The 22,950-nt window shown below is 44.3% G+C and overlaps 2 protein-coding genes across 3 annotated transcripts in view; one reads left to right on the top strand and one right to left on the bottom strand.

Moving 5' to 3' along the window:
• The window catches only part of DPYSL3 (dihydropyrimidinase like 3), a gene marked incomplete at its 5' end in the record, with an annotated part of 103,955 nt that extends 91,595 nt beyond the window's left edge, over nucleotides 1-12,360 (top strand). For both annotated transcript variants that reach the window (XM_080920275.1, XM_080920276.1), the window contains 6 exons: nucleotides 3,830-3,986; nucleotides 4,856-4,997; nucleotides 6,981-7,151; nucleotides 8,304-8,483; nucleotides 10,393-10,555; nucleotides 11,887-12,360. In XM_080920275.1, the coding sequence (XP_080776401.1) occupies nucleotides 3,830-3,986; nucleotides 4,856-4,997; nucleotides 6,981-7,151; nucleotides 8,304-8,483; nucleotides 10,393-10,555; nucleotides 11,887-11,975 (902 nt within the window). In that variant the 3' untranslated portion in view covers nucleotides 11,976-12,360. The remainder of the gene's footprint in view (nucleotides 1-3,829; nucleotides 3,987-4,855; nucleotides 4,998-6,980; nucleotides 7,152-8,303; nucleotides 8,484-10,392; nucleotides 10,556-11,886) is intronic.
• Nucleotides 12,361-21,131: 8,771 nt separating this feature from the next.
• STK32A (serine/threonine kinase 32A) overlaps nucleotides 21,132-22,950 on the bottom strand; it is a gene marked incomplete at both ends in the record, with an annotated part of 106,709 nt that continues 104,890 nt past the window's right edge. Inside the window, 3 exons of the mRNA XM_080920277.1 lie at nucleotides 21,132-21,228; nucleotides 22,035-22,099; nucleotides 22,711-22,839. Coding sequence (XP_080776403.1) covers nucleotides 21,132-21,228; nucleotides 22,035-22,099; nucleotides 22,711-22,839 — 291 coding nt within the window. The remainder of the gene's footprint in view (nucleotides 21,229-22,034; nucleotides 22,100-22,710; nucleotides 22,840-22,950) is intronic.

Below are 22,950 nucleotides of genomic sequence, written 5' to 3'. Positions count from 1 at the left end.
CTACTGTCCTCAGTTCGTGGTGAAGAAAGCAAGCATCTAAGAATACTTTATCTTGCCTTGGATCTGTGCATATCCCTGAATCAAGGTTGCCCCAGAGACAGCATCATCTGGCCAGTCCTAAAAGTTCATCACAAGGGTGTGGTCACTCCACCTTATCATGCAGGTCAGAATAAGTTGTTTTAGAAAGGAGTGGAATGGCCTTTATGCTGTGGTCCTCATTACCCAGGGCTCTGCCCTTGTTGCCTTTCTGCCTTCTGCTGTGCTGTCTACCGATGTTAACTAGGGCCTGCAATGTCTTTCAAAGCTCTTTTTTCTTTCTTTCTTTCTTTCTTTCTTTCTTTCTTTCTTTCTTTCTTTCTTCCTTTCTTTTCTTTTTTTTTTTTTTTTTTTTTTTAATTTTGTGCCTTGTCCTTAGTGATAGGCTCTTGGGTTCAGTCATGAAGCTGTGCAAATAAACAGTGTGTTTGAGAAACTGGAGATGTGAGCTGTGCTTGACTGTGATGGAAGATTTCCCAGGCTCTCATGCGTTTCTATTGCTGTGTGCTGAAGACCATCTGCTAGCAGAGGCTTTTGATGAGTGATCTGTCAGCTAAGTCACCTGAGGAACTTCTATGTCACAATGACTATGATTCTTAGGGGTAGCCTGGCTGACATCTGGCTTTCTAGAGAAAGGTGACCTTTTTCCAGTGAGAGGAATCTTTCTGGGAGACCAAATGTCTTTCCTAGTGGTAAGGTTCTAGGGTATTTCCACTTCTCCATGTTTATGGAAAACCTGATTTAGCTCTCAGCAGTTAATGGTCCTACTCTCCTGGATAAGAAGCATCTGGGATAACCAGGAGCTTGGTCCAATTCTCCTTACAAAAAAAATGGGGTCTGGAGAGAAAGGAGAAAGAAGGGAGAGAGGAAGACCAGGAGAGACCACTCATCCTTTCCACACAGTACATTAACCTCTCATGCCCTCTGCTGGTTCATTTCACATGCACTCTGTGTGAAGAACCCCTAGGTTGGCATGTTTTCAAGTGTGAGCTGCCCTTACTTCATATTTCAACATAGAAACTTCCTCTCATTAGCCTTCTGACTTGTGATTGTCTGTAAGGAGAACTCACCCAGCTGTTCTCCCAGGGATAAGAGAATGTGTAATTCTGGAACAGAATAAGGGGCTGCAGATACGGAAGCTATGAACATCTTTTGGATAACCATTTTTAGAGAGAAACGAGAGTACTTCTATATTCCAAGAGAAGATGGAATATGGCTTCCTCGTGAATTTGTTCCTGTTCAATTTCCAAAGGATCTCATCCTCCATCACCAGTACTGCTTAAGACCTCAGGGTCTCATAATTAATATAAAAAAGCTATAACTTAAGGATGGCACTCTGTAAAAGCACCTGTGTTGAAGCTCAAGGGCCTGGGCTTCTACACACACACACACACACACACACACACACACTCACACACACACTCACACACACACACACTCACACACACATACACACATACACACACATACACACACACACTCACACACACATACTCACACACACATACACACATACACACACATACACACACACACACACACATACTCACACACACATACACACATACACACACATACACACACACACACACATACACACGCTCACACACACATGCACAGTATAATACAGGTAAACGCTGACGTGAATATTATAAATGCAGAATTTGCAAACCACTCTCAGATGTGTGAGATAGACACTGCCATCACCCTGCTTAGAATGAAGAAATTCATGCAGTGAGCGGGGTGGACCAGAATCCAAATTCAGATATAATGGTGAACGTTGCTTCCTCCAACTTCTATTCCAAATGCGGTCCCAAGGAACAGTTGGTTTGTTCTTAAGGATGTGTTTTTTTATAATGGGTGAATGTTTTCCTTAAATCTCACTTCTTCATTTGTTTCTGCTCCTATATTTTTGTCACTCTTTTCAACACCACCCCTTAAGACAGGGATGCATATGTCAATCATTGCTATTTTTGAGTTTTTTCATGGATATCTTCTAGTGAAACCAGACACGTGTTACAATTTCTCCCTACCTAGTATTCCAGGGAATTATTAACAATTGATTGAAGCTGAAACAAGGTAAATCCTCTTTATAACACTGGCTGTGAAACCTCATAGAACATGATTATGGGAATTCTGAAGGCAGAAGGCAGAAAAAGATGAAATGAAAAAAAAAAAAAAAAGAAAAAAAAAAAGAAAAGAAAACCAACAGACCTCCTCCCTCCCTGGGGCCTCACATCTTTTGAGGTCTCAGTGCATCTTCTCCTATGGAGGCCAGACCAGACAGTCTTTGGCTATATACATGTTGGGGGCCTCAGACCAGCTTGTGTATACTGCCTGGTTGGTGGCTCAATGTCTGGGTCCAGGCAAGTTGAGACTGGTGGTCTTCCTATGGGGTTGGCCTCCTCGTCTGCTGGAATTGGGAGGGGGGCTGAGAAGGGTGCCAATAGCTAGATAAGAAAGGAAGGAAGGAAGGAAGGAAGGAAGGAAGGAAGGAAGGAAAGAAGACAGACTTAGACCAACCTGAGTAAAAGAATGATACTTCCTCAAAACAACAACAATAACAGTAATAATAATAATAATAATAATAATTAATAATGAGGAGGAGGAGGAGGTCCAAAAATGCCTAAGAATTATCATCATATAGTTTTCCCAAGATGCTGATGTAAAGAAGTAAGGGGCCAACTAACTTTAGGGAAAAGCATTTTCTTTTGAACTAAGCTCTTTTTAAAAGTTTAACATAAGCTCGATAGAGCATCAAGGACCAGCTCCATCTTAATGCACTGCAGACCCCTGGCTCTCCAGCTCCAAGTCCCTGTTTGTCAAAGTGAAAAAGGCATCGTTAAGGGAAACAATGATTAAAATGCAAGACAGCAACAACAAAACCATGTAAGAGGATGGGTTTTACCCTGTGGGGTCAAATCTTGTCCTTGGAGCAGGAGGAGCTGGCAATCCCCAGCAATGTGAAACACACTAGGGACTTTGGGCTTCTACAGTGGAAAAGGGTAGACAAGAAAGAAATTAGTATTGGAAAGAAAGCTCAGCTGGTTAAGCCTCTTCCATGCAAACATGAGGACCTGAACAACAAGCTGGGCATTTTGGGATACTCTAATAGTCAGCTCTAGGGTGATAGAGACAAGAGAAGTCTTGGACCTTACTGGCCAGTCCACCTTGTCTAGTCAGTGAGCTTCCAGTGCAGTGAGAGGCTGCCCCAAAAAGTGAACTAGAGGGCAGTGGAGAAGGCATCCAGCACTGGCCTCTGGCCTCTACACTCATGTTCACTCATGTATAAGTACACCTTCCCAAATGATTTGTACACACACACACTTAGTTTTTTTTTTATTGAGTATCTATGTATCTACCGTGGGCCAGACCCTTAATATATGCTAAGTCCTTTCACAAGTCTGCGAGTATAAACGGTGTCATCAGTTCTAGGACATAATGCTTTGACAGTATATTCTAAATTCAAATAAATTCTAAATATTCTAATATTCTAAAACTGAACATGAGTCCTGTAATCTGCATAATAGGTATGTAATTTTATATTCTTCATGTTAAACAACCAGACATTATAACTAGTGTCTTATTATTGTGAATATTTATTCATTTAATCATTTAAAACATTGCTCACATTTAATAGAGAAACAGACCCAAAACAAAACTGGGAATAGAAACTTGAACCCTAGGGTTGCCTCACTTCAGAGATAGTCTTGTGCAAAGTTACAGTTCTGATTAGATATGCTGGACCAGAGCAGTGCGTATATCTTACAAACCTGATATCCACTCCTTCCAGGAAATGTGGTCTTTGGCGAACCCATCACTGCCAGCCTGGGAATAGATGGAACTCATTACTGGAGTAAGAACTGGGCCAAGGCAGCTGCATTTGTGACATCCCCACCTCTGAGCCCTGACCCAACCACACCTGACTACATCAACTCCTTGCTGGCCAGGTTGGTGTAGGAATGCCATGTGTTCTGTGGGGTTGTCTTGGGGTCCCCTGTGATGGGCGCTGTAGAAGTATGGTCTAGGTGGTAGATGAGTGTCTACAGCATCAAATTCTTTGGTGCTCTTGAGTATAGAAAACTGGGTTTTCTACATCACGGTTCAATTGATGACAGTTTCAGAGTGAATAATGGTCCTAGCAGTTGATGCCTCACTGTGCTAAGCTTGAGCTCTCCCTTGTCCTTCGTAACAATTTTATGAATGACGCACTCGTAACCACCATTTTATAGGTTCAGCAACTGATGATCAAGGAAGGCACTTAAAGCTATGTGTCAGGACTCAAAGCATTTGTCATGATGACGTTTAGCCAGCAATTATAGGGGAGATTCAAAAATAAGGCCATTGGTCATTTGAATCCATAATATGTTTATAGCTTAGCTTCTATTTGTGTGTGTGTTTATACGAGTGTGCACACGTAAGAGTGCATGCTTGCCTGTCTTTGTGTGCACTTGTGTGCAGGTGCCTGCAGAGGCCAGTATAAAATAGAATGGAACTGGGGTTAGAACCAGTTGTGAGCTACCTGACGTGATTGCCGAGAACCAAACCTGAATCCTCTGCAGCAACAGCAAGTGATCATAACTACTATTGAATCAGCTCTCCAGCCTTCATCTGATTCTTTGTAATTTACCACAGAAGACATGATCTGATTCTACTTCCTCAGTTTATGGATGGGTAACAGCCCAGAGAGGGTAGGACACTTACCCAAACTCACACAGCTTAGTAAGAGATAGAGAGATTGAAAAGAAAGATGTAATTCTGGTTCCCCAGTATTTTTCGGCCATCTGTCCTAAACATGTGAAACTTTCTCCTTTTCCAGCGGGGATCTGCAGATCTCTGGAAGTGCACACTGTACCTTTAGCACTGCCCAGAAAGCCATTGGGAAGGATAACTTCACAGCCATCCCTGAGGGAACCAATGGCGTGGAGGAGCGTATGTCTGTCATCTGGGACAAGGCTGTGGTAAGGAACTCAGGGAGGGTGGCCAGGAACCAACTCAAAACCTCAGGAACCAAACTAAACTTTGCCCCTCAGGAATGCCCTGAAGTGTGTGTCAGGTCTACACCTACTGAGGTGTCCATGGATGTTGCAGGATGTTTGGTCACTGTGTAAACCGAGATTGTGTTATTTACAGGGGGTGGGGGCAGCCCATTTTTCATTGTGTGGCTCAGCCATAGCACACAACTTCAATCCAAGAGCTTTCTATTTATTGTAAAGAAGGTTGAATAAAGTCAACCACTGGTCATGAGGCAGAGCAAGCAACCAAATGGGGAAAAAAAAAAAAGAGAGAGAGAGAGAGTAAGAGGAAGGCAAGAGGATGAATATAGAGAGATACAGAAATAGAGAGGAGGGAGATTTGGTTTGCAGGGAGTTTAGGAGAAGGCATGGAGAAAAAGAACTTTGAGGACATCAGCTGTGGAGAAAGATCAGCAAAGGTCATCTGGGTCCTTTCTCTGCCTCCTTAAGCTAGCAGGCTTTGACCCCAGCATCTAGCTCCTGCATCTTTATTAGCAAAATCACATGTTTCAGATTTTGTTAAAAATAACACAGAGAGCCAGGAGGCTCACGCAGCATGGGAATTCACCTCCTAGGAATGACTTCTGAGGTTCAGACACTTTAAGACAGTTTCTATACACACCATTCTGTCATGTGATCTCATGAATGATCTGTGCTTAAAAGGGTAACAAATCCATTCTTTGTGTTTGAAAAGCTCTATGATTTCTCTTGAAAATGATGGATATGATGCTTTGAAATGGCAAGCAAGTCTGTCCCTAAAGCCATGAAGTCCCAGCAGGAGTATCCCACGCTGAAGGATCAAGTATAAAAGAGATTGACTGTCTGTCTCTTGGCCAAATAGCTACTTTTTATTTTCCCTGATTATATCATAAAGACTGACGAAAGACATGGCTATATCACTAAAGACACACTCCTGAAGATTTTAGTAAAACCATAAGAAACTCACTGTCCTGTCCCCTCCCTATGCACACTGCAGTGTCTCTAAACTAATGCCTCATTCATTCACATGGCAATTAATCCAGTAAGTCCCTTGGTTTTGGAAATTTAAAGGCTGGGATTGAAAGTTAATTCTTTCCATACCTGGGCTGTTTGTTTCAAGGAAAGGAAAATTATAATCTTTTTGTCTCTTCTCTCCTGTGGTTGGCTTTTGTCTATTGTGAGCATTCTGCCTTCACGAATGCATTATCTTACAAATCTTAATTTACTAAAATTAATATAAATCATATATGCTGCATAGGGATACTCCTATCAATACGGAGCCTGTAACTGGTCCCTTAAGATTAAGTCCCTAGTGATAATCATAGTTGACTCACTATATAAGAGAAATTTGTTGGGTCATAGGGTAACAGAATCACCACCACACATTTCTCAGAGAATATCCTTATCAGTTAGCTATGATACCTTTAGTCTTTTAATTAGTAACATTCTCAATAAAGGATGCTCAGAAAGCTCAGACAGATATATACATACATTTTTTTTAAGAAATCCCCCTTAATTCTATAATACGGGGATGTCCATTGTCATCATCTAAGCAAGGCTTTGCATATATATCCTTTGAGCATACACATAGACACATATATCTAAAGGAAGAGCTCATCTTTCCATTGTTTTTTTACTGGAAACTCTCTTTGATCCTTTTTGGAATTAGTAGAAGTAAATGCTTAAGTAAACAACACGAAAGGTAGATAGAAAAAGTACATTCTTTAGGGAAAGTAACTTTTATCTTAAGCCACACGCTTCCACATTTTCCCTGTGAAGTTCATACTGCCCAGCTGACCCTCCTAGATAAATGGAATCTGTACTCCATACCTGTGTACTCCTGGGCCTTGGGGGGCATTTTGCTCGGGCTCAGAAGCCTTGCATCCAACAGACAGAGCTACCGTTGACACGGGAGACAGGAGCCATTATGCAACCTTTGCATCTCAATAGGCCACAGGGAAGATGGATGAAAACCAGTTTGTGGCTGTGACAAGCACCAATGCTGCCAAGATCTTCAACCTGTACCCTCGCAAGGGGAGAATAGCCGTGGGCTCTGACAGTGACCTCGTCATCTGGGATCCAGACGCTGTGAAGATTGTCTCTGCCAAGAACCACCAGTCGGTGAGGCATAGTCTGGCGGGATGGAGAATGTGCTAGTAGAGCTGCCTTGGGAACAAGCTTATAGGGCGGACCAATCCCAGATACTCGGGTGGTCTGCAGTAATAACTGAGCCCTGAAGAGCTTTTTGTTTTGTCTGGTGATTCATTTCATTTTGAAAGCAAGGTTTTCATGCTCAGGCAGGCTTAGAATTTACATGGCTAATAGCCCTACTATTGCTTCCCAAGTTGTGTGACAGTATGCATTCCCGTGCCCAGTTTACCCTAAGATTTATTGGCATTAAAAACTTAAGCTACGTCTTTCTTTCCCCTGCTTCCTTGAGTAAGGTAATCAGAGAAGCTCTGCCTTCTGAGTTACTCAGGGGTGCAGGCACAGAGGCCAGTCCTCTCTGAGTGCGTCCAGGCTTCCAGGGAATCACACAGACTTAGTTTTCAATGCAGAGAAAGTTACATGTGCTCATTATCCACTCCAAGTTTCCTAAAAGACTGAAACCTAAGCCCAGTACTCTAAAGACGTCATAAAAATTATATCTGAAGCGGTTATGTGCCAGCATCTTGTTTCCAATTCACTGAATTTCATGACCAGTAGATACTGTTGGTTTGGGTGCTGTTATCTTTTTGTAGTTTTGCCTCATTTCTAGAAGTGCATATACAGTACATGATTGCTGTAGCTGGTGGTGGTATTCAAACCCTAGCACCAACCGGTGTTGTCTTCCTGCTGAACAAGAGAGGAAGGAAGGTACAAATCCTATTCTGGTCTTCGCTTCCAAATCACAAGGTGTTGTAGAACTGTGCACTGGTAGAGGCCAGGGCCAGAGGGTCATTTGTCCTTGGACTAACCACTAAGCCACTAAGTATAGGTGTCATGGTTAACACCCCCGGGGGTCTTGTAACTAAGTCTGTGATACAACAGCAGTAGAAATAAAATCTCAATAGAGATCTCATAAGAGAGGCATTTTGCTTTGCTTGAGGCATCTTTTTCCAGGATATGTCAGTCATTTTATAAGGCAGGCAGGTGTGTGCTGAGCTCTGATTGGTTTTACCAAATGACTCTGTTCCTACCAACACCAAAGGAGGATCCAAAACACAGAAAATAACCCCATCTCTCTTTCTTCTCTTCCTACACCCATGGCTTTGTCTCCATCCCTGAATCTAGGTTGCTGAATACAACATCTTTGAAGGAATGGAGCTGCGTGGAGCACCTCTGGTGGTGATCTGCCAGGGCAAAATCATGCTGGAAGATGGCAGCCTGCACGTGACCCAGGGGGCTGGCCGTTTCATCCCCTGCAGCCCATTCTCTGACTATGTTTACAAGCGCATCAAAGCAAGGAGGAAGGTGAGGACTGGTGGGGCATAGGATTAGAAGGATGTGGGGTCTCATGCAGCCCCCAGGATTCTGAGGACTAGGCTTCCTCAGACCCTCACAGGCAGAGCCATAGCCAGGGTTTGGTGCTGAAGCAATGGTGTGCAGAGCTCAAAGGCTGCAAGGAGGACTTCTAAAAATGTTTGGCCGAAGAAAATTTTATTTTCCCCAAATAATTCTTACACATTATCACAGGACTGTTAGTTTAAAAGTGGAAGGACTAGACATAATGATAGTATATCTTCATAGAAAAATTGTTCCCAAAAGCTTAAAAGAAGAATACATTGACATCCAGCCATTTCCCTTCTTTCTAGCCTGCCCAAGGTTGCTCCATTGGGAAAATGCTTACAACTTTTAACTATTGTGGTTTATATGAAATCAATCCCCCCACACACACACACACAACTGGAGTCATTAGATTTACAGACTGGGCCTAGGTAATTCTCTGACCCCCCCCCCCCACTGCAGGTTCCAAGTGTTCTTGGCACTCAAGGGCTCCACAAAGCAAAGTTATCCCAGACCCTGAGACTAGGATAGGAGCGTAAGATTTGAGTTCCCTACTTCAGTTTTTGGCTTCCTAGAAAAGAGAAGAAAAGTTAAACTTCTCCAGTGTAGATCTTTTCTTAGTATGACTTAGATTCTGGGACCAAAGAAATGTGACTGCTCTAGCACTGTTGGCAGAGAACCGATTACCTTCACAGCCATGAGGACAGCGGCACTGTGCCTTGTCGCTGAACTGAAGGCAAGGGTAGGCTCTACAGAGGTCTCACCATGGTCATCCTTCCCTGTCAGGCTCTTCGGGATGCATCTCCTTACTGCCTCACTATGGCCAGTGATATGACAGGGGCTACATCCAGACACTGCTACCGCCTGGGTGGTCTCTTCATGCTTGTCTCATGGGCCATAAATGCCTCTCGGGGCCACGGCATAATTCACAAGGCTGTAAACCCCAGCCCTTGGCATAATCCCAGCACAAAACACAAAATTGATTGATAGGGCTGACTGCAGTCTCCAGGCAAGTTCACAGCCAAAGGTCAATGGGTTGGACCAGACTCTGTGTAGAGCTTCGAAGCCCCGACTTGAGAAAAGCCCTGAAAAGCCTTGGGTGGGTCTCCCATGGGATCTTATTCTGGAAGTGTGTGTGACCCCATCTTAGACTCCTGTCCTTCATACTGGCTCCATTCCAGCTGTCCTAATAATAGTTCTTCCATTCCGGCATGTTCCTACTTCTGGGTAGCTGTACTTGCTGATTCCTATACCTGCTGATCCCTGTACTTGCCGATCCCTCTGCTGCCTCGATTGACACCCACATCAATGATTAGCATCCCCTCAGCCATTTGCCTCTCCCAAGGCCAACATGGCCATTTGATCCTCTAGACCAGTTGTTCTCAACCTGTGGGTCTCAACTGCTTTGTATATGTGTGTGTGTGTGTGTGTGTGTGTGTGTGTGTGTGTGTTGGGGGTGGGGGGGTGTTAGATGACCCTTTCAGAGGGTCACCTAAGACCCTTGGAAAACACAGATATTTTCATTACAATTTATACCAGTAGCAAAATTACAGTTATGAGATAGCAACAGAACAATTTTATGTTTGGAGTCACCACAACCTGAGGAACTGTATTCAAGGGTCACAGCATTAGGAGGGTTGAGAACCACTGCTCTAGATGGAATCTCATATCTACAGAGGCTTTCCTAGATGACCTCTACCCTCAACTTCTTGTGGCGCTTGGCACTGTCTCTTCTTTCACATCCACTTCTTCTGTTCACTCCTGGATTTCTCTCTACACACTCTTTTCACTGACATAATTACACCTCCCAGAGCACATTCCACACAGTCGGGTCATTGATTGGAAGAATGAATGGTGACCTATTCTCTGGCTGCAGACGGCAGACCTGCATGCAGTCCCAAGAGGCATGTATGATGGACCAGTGTTTGACTTGACCACCACACCCAAGGGGGGCACCCCAGCTGGTTCTACTCGGGGCTCTCCTACTCGGCCAAACCCACCAGTGAGGAACCTTCATCAGTCCGGATTTAGCCTGTCAGGTGAGTGGGATGAGCTGATGAAGGGAAGGAAGAGAGTGGGGGAGGGAGGGGCACCAGCATACCTAGGCTACAACACAGTCCTGCAAAGTCAAGCCTGTGCGTATGTCCTCTTAGGGAGGTCCTGAGAACTGAGAACACAACGTTTTCCTAATCAGCAAGTGGTAAAAAGGTCAAACAAGGCACTTTCAAGTTGGAGGCCAGGTTCAAATGATAGCAAACTCGACTTAGAGATCAAGCCTAATCGGGGGGGGGGGGGGGGGGCAGGTCAATGGAGCTGACTTCCAGTATGGATTGATAATGGTCTTCTATATCAGCCTGTGAGAAGTGTGGTGTGTGTATGTGTTCAACTCTCAACGCACACAAAGCTCAGACATTTTTATGATCTTATAGCAGCAGCTGCTTGGGGTCTAGTTTTCCCTTCACAGTAAAAATGACGGCAGGGAGCATCTGCTGACCGAATGTTTACCATGTATTTGCCGTGTGATGAACCCCATCCAGTTTCAAGGAACTCTTGAATATAGAGAATGGTTGTTTAGTTTTTCCATACTTGTCTGAAAGTGAGGAAGATGAACGCAGGTGTGCTTCCCTACAAGGGAAAACATACACATGAGGGAAGCAAGGTAACAAGACAGAAAAGACATTTAAAGGCGAGACTGCAGCAGATAGAGAAAGCAGAGGAGGAGTAGAAAAAAAAAAAACCAGAGACCCTAGAGGAGAGGCCGTGGGAGACCTAGCGAGCAATGGAGGAACAGACGCTTAATGTTTCGAGGTAACTTTGAGATGACTCCTGTTCCTAAGCAATTGGGAGTGTGTTCACCTTTCTGGTTTTCTGGCCACATCAGTTCTAAAGAATTCAGCGCTCCTTCCTCAATGGAACCAAGTTCACATTAGTTCTTCTACCTGCATAAACATGGGACCATGCCCCTCTAGCTTCCTGGCCTTGGACATCTGACCTCTACAAAACGCCTCTGCCATGGAACAATAAAATATTTTTCTCCCAAACCACAGTAGTTGGACTTTAAGACAGAACAGCCCATATAAACAGCCATCTCTGTTCTTACAAATAATAATATTGATGAATTTAGCACCAGACTGACTCAAGAGAAGAATTTGGCTTTTTCTATCAAGAAAGTCTTTTTCCAGGACTGGGGGTGGGGGGCGGGGGGAAGTCATGCATATGAAAAGTTCAAGATTTGGTGTTAAGTTTCTTGTGCACCAGGAAAATACTTAGTATTGATCTTGATCACTCTTAAAATTATTCACTTTTTCTCCCCCCACCCCATACATCTCTTTCCCCTTGTTTCTCTCTGGAAAATTGTCTCCATCTGCAGGCACCCAAGTGGATGAGGGTGTCCGTTCAGCCAGCAAACGCATTGTGGCGCCCCCTGGAGGCCGTTCTAACATCACATCCCTGAGTTAAGCAAGCTCTCCCAATGAGGAAGGCAGAAGCAAGAAGAAAAAAAAAAAAAAATTGAAGCCAAAATGGTACATCGATATTTAAGAAGGAACGAGAATCCAAACAGTTGAGATCTAAAGAATCAATAAGCCTCAAGCCTTATGTTTCCCAATGTTATGCTCGCTTGCCTAGCTTTATGAATTACTTTGATTTCTGTTTATGCATACTCTCCATTTCTTTGACCCTACCCCCACCCCCACTTACATGCATGCGATCAGACAGGCCACTAAGGTAGATTCTGCATTCTATAGTGTTGAGAGCGTGTATAGCGCTGCATCTTCCGACAATAGGACAGACAAAGCTGGGATGTCGAGAAAATGAATGAAGTGGGTGATTGGGTGGTGGGAGCCCAGGGAAAGGGGAAGGGCACAAAGGGGCTGGGGTGGGGTGTGTACTAGGGAGGTGGGTGGGCTGGGGGAACAGAGGGTATTGTGTGTTGTATTATGATGTGTGTTAATTTCCACGGAAGATGGCCACATAAGGCTGTGGGGTGTTCCATCACAGTCCCCTGGCATCCGCAGAGAAGGCAGGAGGTCTTTGGGTTCTGGACTTTGTCATGTCTTTTCCTTGTAGATCGTGTTTCTTTAGTCATGTATTGAATGATAGAATCCAGCCATTTCTTCCACCTGCTGAATGATCCCAGTGTTTGCTCGGGCCTCTTTCTCCTGTTGCTTTCTATTCTTCTGTTCTGGACTGTGAAGGCCATACGCAAAGGACAAATGGACAGTCTCTTCCTCTTCAGCTTCTTCGGGGCTCCTCAAAGGCTGCCATAGAGAGGGAGACCCAACTCTGTTTGGGGGAGAACAGTGAAGCTCAGACAGCCTTCTTCTCGGCCCTGAGTGCTCTCTCTCTCTCTCTCTCTCTCTCTCTCTCTCTCTCTCTCTCTCTCTCTCTCTCTCTCCATCCCCCCCCCCACCACTGCAACCTAAGGGGAGGCACAGGCTCCTTCCTGCCTGCTGAGTTAGGAGCATGGCAGAGATAGAGTCAAGGGCTTCTTATGCTCATGGTGAATAGCTAATCTCCTAATCTTAGACCCAAACACATCTGTGATGTCATTTCTTCTTGGAGAACTGAGTTCTTTGGTTGTTCCTAAACTTTACTCCCAGCAGTCATCTCTGCTTCTGTGGGAGTACAACAGAGATTTAGGGAAGCCAGCCTTGAGTAGCAGGAGTATACTGAATAAGCACGTTTTCGATTCTAAGCCAAGTGTTCCCTGTCTGTTGGCAGGGCTCCGGGGCACCACTTTAATTGGCACTGAATCCCCAGGGAGATACATATGAAGCAGCTCTCTTGGTGTGCGGCACATAAGCGTAGCGGGAAGCAACGTTAGCACCCCCTTTGTCTGTCAGAGTTGGAAGTCCGTGTTCCTATTACACAATTTCCTAAACCAACTGTGGGCCAGATTCTGTGAGCAAAGCAGGGTCTGTAGAAGCCAGGATACTCTCCTTCGAGAAACGTGGTAGTGACCTTGGCTCAGACTTCTGTACCCTAGTGAGTAAGAGCCCACTACGCATTAAGTACTCTGAAGAACAGAGCAGGCCTCATATGCCTTCTAAGTACTTACGAACTTACGAGAAACTGCCATCCATCTCTGCCTGCAGGCGTTTTGTTTGGTTGGCTGTTTTTTTGTTTTGAGGTGGGGGATTTTTGTTCACTTCATTTTGTGGAGCTGGACAATTGAGTCCAGGGCTTCTCAAGCGCTAGGCAAAATTCTACCGCTATGCCTTACCTTTGCTGCCAGCCCTCGCTGTAGGCCGTGATAAAACCGAGAACTAGAGAAATATGAACGGTTTGGATTCACAGGGGTTTGAAAACGGCAGAGGAAGGGGACTTCCCTGAGAAAACCAGCTTCTGTTCTAACCACGGAAAGGGCTCTTCCACCTCGTAACGGGGATCTTGCTACTTTAAAACTCTCATGGTGCTTTCATTTTAAAGGGAGACTTTAGCAGAAAAAGATGGGAATGAAGTTTCAAATTACACTTTAGATCTGGGGATATATCCAGAAACACAGAATGACTTTTATATGCTGAGGGAGTTTGCCAGAGCTGAAGCACGTATACTAAATACCTCAATAGCCAGGCTTGGCAGCAGCTTAGGTTGTAGTTCTATCTGTGGCCACCAGATGGTGGAAGAGACATGTGAATGAACTGTAATTATGGGCTGCCACAACTGTGTGGTTTTTCCCATGCCTGAGACCCTCTAGGGTCTCTCTGGTCATGAAAAATAAAGTCCTTTGGGTCATCTGAACAGCACTTGGCTCTTCCAAAGTGTGCTACTGTTCCTGACCTCATATGCCACCCAAGCGTCCCCTGTGCAAGGAGCAGTTTCTTGAAGTCCTCAAGGCGGGCAGGTGCCGTCTCAGAATGCTTCCCTTTCTCCAACTGTTTTCTTAACATGAGGATTTTTCTAAGCAACATGTTACAAGGTTAAATGTAAATTGGTTTTGCTTCATAGACAGACAGACCCCAGTCACTAGTTATCCAGAAGGAACACTAAAAAAGAAAAGTTGGGGCGTCCTCCAAGTTCATCCTCCAAGTTCATGCCATCAGAGGGTGTGAGAGCATCTTCTCTTCTGTCAAGGAGCTTTGTCATCTGGGCTCTCCACCAAGTCCCCGCTAAGAATACCCTGCAATCTCCAAACCCCAAGTTATCTCTGTGCCCCCAGTGGCCATCTATTGATATTCTCTCTGAAAGGGCCACAGGCTTGCATAGTTGAAAAAGTCTCTCTGGAGCAATTTCATCAGCTTTCCCAGTGGAGAAATGTGTTATTTCTAAGAGATTTTTTTTAAACCAATAGGATTATAGTTATCCTCCAAAATAGCCTTCCTCTAACTTCAAAGTCCAGTGGTTCTTTGGATCACTTTGTTTTTTTATCTTAATAGGCAGAGGCCTGTCTCACAAGGCCTGGATCCTAACTCTGGATACCATTCTGTCCACTCTGCTAGGTCCCTTCCAAGAGGTGACTGCTTCCCAACTTTGCTTCTTGCCACAAACCTCCCAGGTCTCCTTCCCTAGACAGCCCCAGCTTGAGTCCTGATGCAGTAATGTGCTGGCCCGGGCAGCCAGCGTTCCTCTTAATTCCCCTTTGAGACATGGTGTGCGGGTGTTCAGTTCTGTGTCTGGTGGCTGTGGACAGACAGTGAGTCTCCCTGTGACCTGTGCTAGCTGTGAGGCAGTTCGGATACTGAAGAGCTGTTTGGTTTGAACCGTGAAGAAAACTGTGTATTGCTTTAGCTGAGATTAAACAAACAAACAAACAAAAAAAGCTCATCAAGTGACTGTTAATGTAAACCTGGTTATTAAAATAATTATAAAATTACCAGTGTTGTTCCTCAGTGTTTTGTGCATGGAAAACCATTGCTCCTAATATATTGAAACTCTGAGAGACTAGGAAATGGTTCAGTGGGTCAGAGAGGTGCAGTGTGAGAAAGAGGACCTGAGTTCCAATGTCAGTACCCACCTACAAAACCAGCCATGGCTAACATGCACACTGGCATAACCCCAGTGCTGGGGAATGGAGCAGAGACAGGAGGATAGCTGGTTCTACTGGCTTCAAGTTCAGGGAAAGACCTTGTTTCAATGGGAGAATGTGTTAGACAGGACATCTGAAGTCCTTGCCTGGTCCCCAGGATCATACACATGGAAGCACGGCCATATGCAAAATGTGCATTTTTAAAACACACACACACACACACACACACACACACACACACACACACACACACACACCATATAAGACAAAAGAAGCCTCCACAGTTTGGTCAATAGGTAAATAAACATCAGATCTAATAACAGCAAAGGTTATTTGTAGGCTGTTGTCTTCTCACTGAGATTGATCTGCCGGCCAGTGACCAGACAACAGAAGTTGAAACCTTGGAGAATATTTAAGATTTTCTAATAAATAATCACATTTATTATTAGTGTAATGAAGCTATTTATTGGGGATAAGTCTAACTGATACTGAGACAGAACTTTAAAAAGGTTTTGTTGTTTTGTTGTGCTTTTGTGTGTGTTTGTGTATGTGCGTGTGTGTTTGTGTATGTGTGTGTGTGTATATCTTCTATTAGCTCTTGTTATGCCCCTCTGTAAACACCATTTACTTATTTCCAAGAGTCTGAGCATGAACGGAAAGTCCCCACATAAACACACACCAAATGTTTTCTTCAGCAAGCTGATCTCAAACAGTTCAGTGCGTGTCTGACAGAAACCGTTCGCTGGGCCCACTCTTTTGGGAGTTTCACCGTGCATATTAGAAGGTTGGAAGTTCTGATTTATGTGATGAAGTTTTTACGTTGTCCAGCCTTAAGGATGCAGCTCATAGGTAGAACATTTATTTGCCGATCAGGCAGAAGGCTCCAGGTTAGATACCCAGCCCTGCAAAAACAGAAACATAAAAATCTCCACAAACAAGGAGATAAAAGTTCAATTCTTGGGTCCGTTTGGCTATGACCTTCCATCCTGTCTTTCCCTGTGTTGGGAAACACTCTTGACTCCAGTTCTCATTGGTGTAGGGCAGTCAGTCCAAGGTATACACTGGTACACAGGCGGGTCTGGAAGTGGGGTTTTAGGATGCCTGAGGAGTTCAAATAAAATGAGGCAAACTTGAGCTGAATGTAAGTGAACCCAGGCAGTTTTGTTCTTAGTCCAGCCTTTGCAAGAAAGTGCTTCTGCCCCCCCAGTAAAACTCATTCCCGGTCAAGGCAAAACCAGTCACTGGCAACTCTTATGTTTTCGTTTTATCTGACTATGGGACTCAGGAGGAGAGAGATTCCCTCAATAATCTCAGCCAAAGAGATTAAGTTTGGCCACCCTCAGGACTAGTGAACTATATCTCCCTTCTCATGACCAAGGAATAACTAAGCCCGTTAATGATTTGATGGCTTTAAAGGGGCCACGGGCACTCACAGTGATCTTCATTGGGATGGAGCACATGGGAAGGCTGAACAACTATTTAAAATATTGATACCTTGGCTAGCTTTCATGCCTATGGAGCCCCGAGTATTTGACAGTCACATTTGACCAGGTCAGGAGTGAGAACACTGAACAGGGGCAAGAGTAACAAAAGCACTCTGGTTCCAAAGAACTTTTGAGAATCCGCTCTTCTTACACTAACACATCACAGAGGAAACACAGGTCTGAGAAGAAGATGGGAGATTAAGGGAGCAGTGCAGCCTGCAAAATGGCAGCACATACCTAAGGCTGGTGCTCTTCAGAACCTAGAGTCAGGACCTTTGCACAGCTGGCTCGTGGCAACAGCATACAGGAAACTTGGTGCGGCAGGGGAAACAGGGCAGTTGTGAGCAGGACTTCAGAGCCCACTAACTCCAAGACAAGCCCGGGAGCTTGCAGCTTGCTGGTGGTAGAGCCTATGAGATAGTTGAAAGTTGCCGAAGCCTCTGATGTTCTTCAATCACAGATTATAGGCCCTGAAATGTGCACCCGTGGCTATGGAGAAGAAACAGGACCCAGGGGGGCAGAGGACAGCACAAAGGGGTCATATATGGATTGTCTATAACCTTGAGGTCACAGTGAATGTCAGAAGCCAGGATGCTGGCTGCAGTCCATAAGTGTATCCCCTAAACTGTGCAGCTACAGATCTCTAACACCACCCATGTTAAATGTTAAAGGGAATGGAAGGAAGAGAAGATGACCTGGGATGAACACACACACACACACACACACACACACACACACAGAGTTGACAAAGAAAGTCCAAGGGCATATTGTTACAGAAGACATTTTAATCCATGCAGGCACAGGCACATTTATATCACATACATAATGGCTCAACAGAATTATGTATATATATATATATATATATATATATATATATATATATATATATATATATACACATAATTGTTTTAGTCTGGGGCGTTTACATCAGTCACCAGTTCAGAACAGCACATAGAATGAAATGTGGAGTCTCAGGATTTCACACTGAGCAGGCACACTGAAGTCACAGAAGTAGGAGACAGATATTGTGTGGACAGAACACAGGAACATGGAGGAGCTGAGCAAAGCACTTGCCATGCCTAATCACTGAGTGTAAGAAATGCTGCAACTCAGCATCCCTGTCACACATTGAACAGCAACACGGTTGTCAACAGCCACAGCACTCTTCCTGCTTACTTAGTCTCGGATCACCAGGAAATCCACAACAATAGGGAATCCAGCCATTTCCACTAATTAATTAGATCACTGAGATCCATTTAGAAATGCTCTGTGCTGCTTGAGATTCACGCCTGTCCTAAAGATGACCTCAGCCAACACCAGGGCTGCAGCAGAACTATTGGCTTTTAACCGGACATATCCTTCCGGGAGAGGATCTTAGCCAGGGTTGCCCAGAGGTAGCTGCCCCACCCCTCCACTCTGGGTCACTGGGGATGTCCTGGAGATTTCAACTGCAGTATACAGAGTGCTGTTACATCCAGGCACTGTGGTTTTCAACCCTGCTGAGGCCTTCCAGGTGCTCTGTAGGGTCATGGAGGAAGGAAGCTGCTTGGAGAGACTCCACAAGTAGCAGAAGAAAGGATAAAGTAGTCCCACTGTTTTCTAAAGTTCCTTCTCAGAGATATGGATATTTCATCTGGTGGGTGCAACCTTTAAGCCCAAATCAGGGAATAAAACCAAGACACAATTACCAGGAGCTCTTGAGAAAGTTTTTTTGGTTTGGTTTTGATGTTTTTCCTCTTCTTTAAAATGCACTGCAGTGGGTGGTGCCCAGAACCAACTATTCTGCACAGTGAGATTCACTGGTTCTGTCTCAGGGGTTCTGGGGATCTACCCAGGTCTTCATGCATGCTAAGCACATATTTCACTGCTGAGCCACAGCCCAAGCCCAATGGATTTGTGTGTGTGTGTGTGTGTGCGCGCGCGTGTGCATGTGTTTTTTAACTGGCCACCTACTGTGAGCCAGTCATCTACCCAACTCCCACACTGCACTGTAACCAGCATATCCCCAGTTCTGAAAGCAACAGTGTTCAGAACGATGCCTAATGGGAATAAAAACACTAGATTTGAACTTCAGAGCTCATATGAGCTCCTACCCCCACCTTAATGTCTAAAGACAGAACAGTCCACATCGTCCCTGTGGAGACCTTCTGGCCCTGCTGGCCTTTAAAAAGTCTGTTTTAAAGCTGCTGTTTTGGAGGATGCAGACAACGTCCAGGAGGAGGAACCAGGTGAGGGAAGGTAAATATATAACACACCTAACACACTGGGTCTTCAATATACAAGTGGAAAACGTGGAAGCTGGAGCATGCATGTCACCCTGACACTTGTAGGGGTCCCAGCCTGGAGCAGAATCCAGTCCTCTCCGAGTTGCTATGTTTGACCCGTTATCCCCTCTGAAGGTCAGAGCAAATGCTTTGAGTTCAACCGTGATGGAAAATAACCAAAATGTCACAAATGGCATGTGAGAACTTCAGAGAGCTGAATAGAAGAGGTGAATTTTGATTCTTAAAAGTGTGTGTGTGTGTGTGTGTGTGTGTGTGTGTGTGTGTGTGTTTGCTCTTAGTAGAGAGGCACTATGTTCCAGCCATGAATCTGGAGAACTGTTAATGCTGGACTTGCCTTCAGCGCTTGATTTTCTACACAAACTCTCTTGTCCCAGTGTCTACTGTCTACTTCTACCTGTCCACCCTTCCCAAGACATCAATCAATCAAGATTGTCCTTCTGACCACTATGGTTATGCCTGTACTCTTGATAAGGAGCACCATTAGTTGGCCTCAGTTTCTCAGGACTTGAAAACAATGCTCTGTAAAAGCACAGGGTCACCAGAGGAGCACCCAAGAGGTTCTTCGAAGATCTCGAGTGCATGAGCACAGTGGGTTACAAAACATGCACAGTTAAGTGGACTATACTTTGCACATGAGTGAAATAGGCCGAGTCAGACCTCAATATTTTACGTAGCAAGGCAACTCTGCCAGCCATCTCACAGTGATTATATAATGAGGGGCATCTGTCCCCCAGAGTTTGACCTCTGGGACCTAAGAGCCATCGTGTTGCTTTAAAGGTAACTCTAGACTGTAGACATGTGTAAATTGTTCCATATTTTACTTAATCAATATGAAAAACAAAGGGCTAAACAATACAAAAACGTGATCTGTTTCTTGGCAGAAAAGGAACTGACTTTTTCCCCCTTACACTTTGGAGAGTTAGAATTTGCTCAAGGGGAGGTTTACTGGCTTCCAAATTTAACATGCAAAACTCTCTTGTAAGGTGTAACTTCACTGAACAGTCCCAGGTAACCATGCCTTTAGTTCAGCTGAACTCTCTGATCCTCTGCAGAAGCAGGTCTCTGCTAACCTAAAGGAAAATTAGCCCTCAAGGAACAAACAAAGCAGAGACTGATATTTTACAACTGCTGCTAGAACCAAAAAAAAAAAAAAAAAAAAAAAAAAAAAAAAAAGTGTCCCAACTCTCCGAATCTGCTAAACTTCTGCATGTGACCACTTTCATTGGAACCAAGTTCAACTGATCAAGGCCACCTCACAGACAGAAAAGAAGATGAGAGACCATGTGCACAGCAAGCACTAGGAAACAGTTCCCCACTGCAAGGTCCTATGAGTCTTTGCTACTTCTAATTTGCCCTATGTTTGTATTCCTGATGGAACACCTTTATTCCTAGCCAATCAAGCTTTAGAATTCTGGTCCCTGTGCGATATTGTCCAGCCCTGAAGAGGCTCACTGCGTACAGTGTGCATGTTTCACAGTGACATCAAAAAGAATAAAAAATAAATCTACATTCAAATATTCATTTAAAAAGAAGAGTAAAGGCTGTTTAGAGCAATAGTAGCAATAACAGCAAAGACCAGCTCTTCTGAAATAACCAGCTACCTTTTGAGTGCTGAACTAAAACAGAGAAAGCAGTTAAACGATTTGAGTAAGGTCACAGAGTTAATTAGTGCTGAAGCCGGAACTCAGAAGCTCAGAACCAGGGCTCTCTTCCTCTCCTGTTGCTGCAGAGCACTGCCACCTTTGAAGATGATTCATTCACATTCTCTAAGTCATGAGGTGTGGAGTGGCAGGGATGCTGTCAGCTCTTCTGGGAGTGGTAATCCGGAGTTTCCAGCCAGGTGCCAAGCACTGTCCCCCGAAGCAGACTCTGAAGCATGTTATAGGTTGTTGTTCTGGCCATCCGCCTCCTCTGTATTGTTTTTGGTTTGTTCCAAAGCTAGATTTGCTTGTCTTTGATTAAAGTCTCTTTTTACTCTTATTGGGAGAAAGTAAGGACAGAGAAAGGAAGGGAAGGAGAGAGGGAGGGAGGGAGGGAAGGAGAGAGGGAGGGAGGGAGGGAGGGAGGGACTGTAGTTCATTAAAAGGGCAAAAATAAATTCAAACTTCTAAAATGATAGTATACAATTCAATATTTCTCATTTTTTAAACTTAATTAAAATATAATTATATCACTTCTCCCTCTCTTTCCTCCTTTTCCTCTAACCTTCGACCCTTCTCATGGATGACTCAGCCCCTCCCAAATACACTGCCTTCTCTTTAATCATTGTTGCTACAGAACAAATAAATAGATATATAAACACAAGCTGCTGAGTTCATTCAGTGTTGCCTCAGTTTATAAAGAAGGGTGAACTAAGAAAGCTTTTACAAGTCATCAGGTCAGGTTCAGTGGGTAGAGCCTCTGACCAACATGCCAACACCTGAGTTTAATTCCCAGGACCCACAGGTGGAAGGAAGGAGAGAACTGGCCCCAGCAGCTTGTCCACTGTCCACCTCTCATACATCTCACCCCGAAGAATGTGAAGACTAAAGCTTTTTAAATAGTCACAGTGGTTACATCCCATTGCACAAGAATATGATGCCAGGGATAATTTATCATTTAAAAAACACAGATCAAAGTGGGAGGGGGGAGGCTCCTGAAATTTCCAAATCTTCATCCTAGATTTATATCCTTTTTATCATCAGAAAAGCAAAAGCTTAAAAAATATATGAAACCTCTGCAAATAAACTCTGCCTAAATGTTATTACTTTAAGTCACTGGTCTCCATCCCAGAGTTACTTACTTTTCTCTGTTGAAAATTATAAATTCCTTCTGAACAGCATCAAGATGCTCTTGAAGAAGGCACGTCTTTAGGGGAAACATAGCAACGAAACAGAAGCTTACTTAGGTGACACATGGGGACCCCAAATAGCCAACAAACCATAGAGTATTCAGTGAGCAACCTGGATTGAAGAAGTCCTGTTTCCAGATTCACAAAGATTCTGAGAGAATGACAGGAGAGAAATCCTGCTCCTTAGCTTTCAACCATTGCTCTATCAGAATTAGATATAATGCTTTTGGAACTCTGAAACGTGTGTGTGTGTGTGTGTGTGTGTTTTGAACACTCTCAGCTTCCATAAAGAGCACAAGTTAATTACAATTTCATCACTGGCACAGTAGAGGTTGACCCATCGGGTCTCTGACAGGAGTCCTGCACATGCACCTTCAGCAACCTCTACCACACTTTGCAGAAGACCAGAGGGGAAATTGTGACAGTATCTTTCAAATCCTGGGAGCCGGTCTTCTGCTTGCTGCTGTATCACAGGGGTGAAGCCAAAGCACCTAACAGCCACTGTAGCTGGGCCTCCCTTATTAGTATACGCCCCCAACATCAGGCAGGGGCACACATCTGAGATAACCGCCCCCAGAAGTTCTGGAATGAACTGTACTTCCCTGAACTTGGTGGGAAGCCCACTCACCTGAGAAGAGTCACACTTCCTCATTTCCTTTTCCTTTTTAGCCAGGCGCTTCTTTTTCTTGTGAAGAGGTTTGGACTCCAAAATCATTTCTTCCAGTTCAAAAGTGGGGTCACAATTGAGCCTGCCTTTCTGTAAAGAGGAAAGCAGGGATCAGTCTTCAGGTCCCTGTATCATCCCTAAGATATAAGCCTAACACAGAGAGTAATGAACAATCCTGACAGGGTAGCCCAAGAATAATAA

Source organism: Micromys minutus, assembly GCF_963924665.1.
Source record: "Micromys minutus genome assembly, chromosome: 8".
In the NCBI taxonomy this organism is placed as follows: domain Eukaryota; kingdom Metazoa; phylum Chordata; class Mammalia; order Rodentia; family Muridae; genus Micromys; species Micromys minutus.
Note: the sequence above shows the minus strand (reverse complement) of the source record. Positions and strands in the feature narration are given on the sequence as shown.